Source organism: Mizuhopecten yessoensis, unplaced genomic scaffold, assembly GCF_002113885.1.
Source record: "Mizuhopecten yessoensis strain PY_sf001 unplaced genomic scaffold, ASM211388v2 scaffold10897, whole genome shotgun sequence".
NCBI lineage: Eukaryota > Metazoa > Mollusca > Bivalvia > Pectinida > Pectinidae > Mizuhopecten > Mizuhopecten yessoensis.
Window position 1 is genome coordinate 173459 of NW_018408776.1, and position 5305 is coordinate 178763.

A 5305-nucleotide genomic window follows, 5' to 3' on the forward strand; every position below is an offset into this window, starting at 1 on the left:
AAAGTAAACGATTGTATCCAAACGAGCAGTGGATTTTTGATGGTAAAGCTATAGAAGTGGTAGATCAATTTTGCTATTTAGGTTTGGTTTTTAATTATAATGGTAAATTTACCATTGCATTGAATAAAATTGCTGTACAAGGAAGGAAAGCTTATTTTCTTCTTAATCGGAAAGCGAAAAGATTTTTGTTGATTGAAAAGACCAAGTTATCTTTATTTGGTACTTATATATCATGTATTGTGAATTACAGGTGTGAAGTATAGGGTTATAGTCCTGCACCGCAGATTGAAAATATACATTTATTATTTTTGAAAACCGTATTGAGTGTCAGGAAAACAGTAAATAATGCCATGGTGTATTTTGAACTTGGTCGTTACCCTTTGCATATACAGCGTAGGATTGCTATTGTAAAGTACTGGCTGCAAATATTAAAGACTAATATCTGTATTTTAAGGGGCCTGTTACGATGAACTTTTAGAGCTTTATAACAGGAAACCAAATTGTAAAGCAAATTGGGTTTATCATCTGAGACGTGATTTGTGTAGTACGTTGGGTTTTGGAGATGTGTGGTTGGCACAATGTGTACCAAATGAGAAATCTTTTTTATTATTATATATACAACGCATAAAGGATACTTTTATTCAGGAAATGAGAAACATATTTGAGACATCTTCAAAATGTTTGTTGAACATTGTTGACCGTTTTGATCTACAATGGTATTTTACAAAACCGCTATTTAGAAAAAATAAATGTATTCTTGCGAAATATAGATTGCAAGCACATAACCTTAATATAGAGACAGATAGATATAATGCAGTGCCTCGAAACCAGAGATTGTGTACTTTATGTGATCTTGGAGATGTCGAGGATGAGTTTCATTTCATTCTTATGTGTCCTGTGTTTTTAGAATTAAGAGTATCGTATATCAAGCCATACTATCTTATTCGTCCTTCTGTGTTTAAATTAATAGAGCTACTGTCTAGCAAAATTTTTAAACTTATTAGAAATTTAAGTAAGTACTTGATTCAGGCAATTGTAAGAGAAGTCGTATATTATGAAATATAAGCTGTATCAAATTCTTGCTATTAACGTTTTGTTACTGTATAATGCGATTGAGATCTATGTCTTTATTTCACAATGAGTTATAATCTTATTTCATTATATACTATATAGTACTCGTTCTACCTTCATGTTGAGGTTGTATGTTTGACTTTGAAGTTTTGTTATTTCCTAGAAATTTGGTTAGATTAAGACTTTAGTTGAGCCAGCGGCTGAGAAAAGGGTCCTTACGACTCACAATGCACATATAAGACGTGGAAATCTTCCTTAAAATAGAAATTCCAAAGAAAGTATTGGTGCAAAAATTATACAAATCGGTTGAAAAATAACGACATAACATCAAAGTGAAGTTGATGTCCCCAAAACTGTCAAATGGAGTTATGACGTCATGAAGTGACGTCATATTTACGGTGAACTTTGATGACACCGTTTTAGAATTCATTTCTTAATTTTACATTTTCTTCTGTTGAATAAACAGTTGTTAGTCTATGATAATGCATTATATGTCATTTTGAAGAGAAGGTTATGAGTAGCATGACTGCCAAGTTTTTGTATTACTAAAATAAAAAGCTTTCCATACAAACTGCGTTCCCCGAGTCTGCTCTACCCCTAATTTAAAGTGAGCTAATTGAAGGTAAAGAAATGGATTACTTTAATGCAATAATCTGCAGTGAGGCTATTATGGTAAAAACAATTGCTTACATTCATATTAAAGTACTCATAATTATCCATATTTTAACATGATGCAAAAATAAAAATATTGGTATTTTCATATAAAATATTGAATATTTCATTTACTACTTCGTTTTATTAGAAACATAAGGTCCCTTTTCCCAGCCGCTGGCTCATTTGTACTATTTCCTAAACGACTAAATTATGCAACTAAATTATGCTTCATAAGAGTCCGCCAAGTTACCTTAGGAAAACCTTAAAGTTTTCCCAAACTTATGCCAATTTCCTAATTTGTAAATATTATGTATGGGATTGAATCTATTGCATATGTTCTCCGCCATTGTACAAGATATTTTTAAAGTATTTATCTATATGTATATTTCTGTACGCCTATATGCAATATGCATTTGGTAATAAATAAATTGAATTGATAAACTTTTCTCATATTAATTAGTTTCAAGTTGATCTTCACATAACATCACATTGGGCTTGAGGATGCATAGATATAATGTCTGCTAACTTGATTGCCTCTTGGGTCCTGATATCCATTCGTAAAATCACCTCAGGTACATATAGGCTGATTATCATGACCTTGTGACCTTTTATAACTTATAAAGAAGATTTGAATATTCAGTTCATTGTTTCTTTTCACAGTCTATCTGGTCATCAGGATCCTCGGCTGGTCAGTCACCATTAGAACGTCTCCTGGAGAAACAAAAACGTCGACAGAATGACCCACATTGAGGGGAGGCCGTGGACAAGGGATACACATCCAAGGAATTTCTCCTCAGCCTGCACACAACATGTGTCACTGGCTCTACCAAAACACAATGACACCAGATGTCAACAGCTGATAAGCTGTAACATAATGTGTCAACAGCTTGTGTCAATAACGGATAATGATGACAGAATATGTCAACAGAAAGACAGCAGTGTCATTGTGTCAGTTAACAATATGATGACATAATGTCTCAATTGAAGAGACAATATTGAGTCAACAGTAGAAATGATGACATGATGTGATATTAAGACAACAATTATATCACCATTTAAGGTTTAAATCTATCTGGTGTCAACATGTCATTGCTACATACTTACAACATACAAGGAACTGTCAACGATGCCAGTGTTGTCTATCAGCGTACAGGTGTCAACAAACACAGGCAGTACATAAGTGTACAGTTGTCGCCAAACACGGGAAGTACATTAGCGTATATGTGTCAACAAATGCTGGCAGTACATTAGTGTATAGGTGTCGCACAGTACATTAGTGTATAGGTGTCGCACAGTACATTAGCATACAGACACAATGAATGTGTCCGCAGGAATGGTTTGCAAAGCAAACATTTGACATTGTGTATGATACAAGGGTGGAATGTGATAAACAGTTTTAGCTTGCACTCCTACTGTTTTTGCACAGATTGTACATATATTAAATTATATGACAGATTATATTGTCACCATTTATTCCAGGTTATGTCAGGATGTCATTTGTGTTTATACATATACGTGTTTTATGAAACTCATGCTTCAGCTTATAATGAGATCACTGGTCATATTACTAGTTATTCATTGCACATGAATTTGATGTCAACTGCTGTGACTAAACAGGTCACGTGATCAAGTCAAGTCCGTGATGTCACTAACAAGCAGGAACGCGAGGTTTTGTCACTAACAAGCAGGAACGGAGGTTTTCATCTGAATTCATTTAAAACCTCTCCTGTGTTATAGACTTTAACAAAATGAACTCACGGTCAATAAGTTACACTTTTAAGTGTCAACATTTAGTGACAAATTGCCAAATTATGTGAATATATCTTATATCATGTGATAAATTGCCATATCATGTGCAATTTTTCATATCAACTGACTATTTATTGTATCATGTGACTATTTGTCGTATTCTGTGACTTTTTCATACCATGTGACTTTTGTCATGTTATGTGATTAGTTGTCATGTTGTGTTATATATGTTGACTGATTAGGGAGCCATACTGTTTTATTTGTTTATGTGTGTTAGATCACTGACACCATGTGCAGATGTATACACAATGTCACTATCATCTTTGTAATAGTGACATACCTGTATCACAATATCACCGGTCAAAAGGTGTAAACATGTGTCACACCTGTGTCACTATATCACCGGTCAGAAGGTGTCAAAGTGTCACACTTGTGTCACAATATCACCTGTGTCACTATATTACCGGTTAGTAGGTGTAGACATGTGTCACCATTGTCAGTGTCACAGTGACACTCCTGTGTCACTATATCACCTGTGTCACTATATCACCTGTGTCACTATAACACCTGTGTTACTATATCACCTGTGTCACTATAACACCTGTGTCACTATATCACATGTGTCACTATATCACCTGTGTCACTATATCACATGTGTCACTATATCACATGTCAAAAGGTGTAAACCCATGTCACTAGTTACACATTATCACAGGTATATGTCTGTGATGTAGATAGGAATGTTGACATCCTTTTTAAAAAGTGGACCATAATAATGTAGGACATTGGAGTATTATCACAGGACAAATTGGTGATTGGTATATATAAGAATGACTATTTGAGTGTAATTGTGACAAAGTGATATAAGTATAGAATTATGAGGTAGATGTATTAGAGTGTCTACAGGCACAGAGTTATGGTCAGAAACCTCACTAACATTGACTGGGTACTATTTCAGTTTCAGTTACATTAATTAAGCCGTATCTTTCCACATGTGAGGTATGTCATTTGTTCTCAAATCAATATGTTGAACTCTCCCTTGTTAAAAAGAGATGTAAGATAGATCCAGCCTATGTAAAACATGGGTGAAGTATAGAGCTGGCTCATGTAGCACCAGGATACAGGTAAAGGATAATTACCTGTGTCAAGTCAGGGCATGTTGTATAGAGCTGGCTCATGTAGCACCAGGATACAATTAAAGGATTATTACCTGTGTCAAGTCAGGGCATGTTGTATAGAGCTGGCTCATGTAGCACCAGGATACAGGTAAAGGATTATTACCTGTGTCAAGTCAGGGTATGTTGTATAGAGCTGGCTCATGTAGCACCAGGATACAATTAAAGGATTATTACCTGTGTCAAGTCAGGGCATGTTGTATAGAGCTGGCTCATGTAGCACCAGGATACAGGTAAAGGATTATTACCTGTGTCAAGTCAGGGTATGTTGTATAGAGCTGGCTCATGTAGCACCAGGATACAATTAAAGTATTATTACCTATGTCAAGTCAGGGCATGTTGAATTAATAGAATTCTAATTAACCAGGAGTGGGTGTATTATTATTCCATTTTTAGGTCACCTGAGCTTTAGCTCAAGTGACCTATTGCTATCCGTTTTCGTCCGTCGTCGTCCGTCGTCCGTCGTCCGTCGTCCGTTAACATTTTACATTTCAAACTTAAAGTCAAGTTCTGCTGGGCCGATTGAACTGAAAGTTGGTAGGAATGATCGCCTCATGGTCCTGACAAAGTGTTGTTATTTTTCGGGTCAATCAGAAATACAATTTGGCTGCCATGGCCGCTATTTTGCTACTAAGTTCTAATAGGCCGATCTCACT

At 35.4% G+C, this 5305-nt stretch overlaps 1 protein-coding gene across 3 annotated transcripts in view; it reads left to right on the forward strand.

The window, feature by feature from the left end:
• Window positions 1-5012, forward strand: part of LOC110463379 (protein SMG7-like) — a 57213-nt gene extending 52201 nt beyond the window's left edge. For all 3 annotated transcript variants that reach the window (XM_021517915.1, XM_021517914.1, XM_021517913.1), the window contains one exon: window positions 2386-5012. In XM_021517915.1, coding sequence (XP_021373590.1) covers window positions 2386-2475 — 90 coding nt within the window. In that variant the 3' untranslated portion in view covers window positions 2476-5012. The remainder of the gene's footprint in view (window positions 1-2385) is intronic.
• The last annotated feature ends 293 nt before the right edge of the window (window positions 5013-5305 follow it).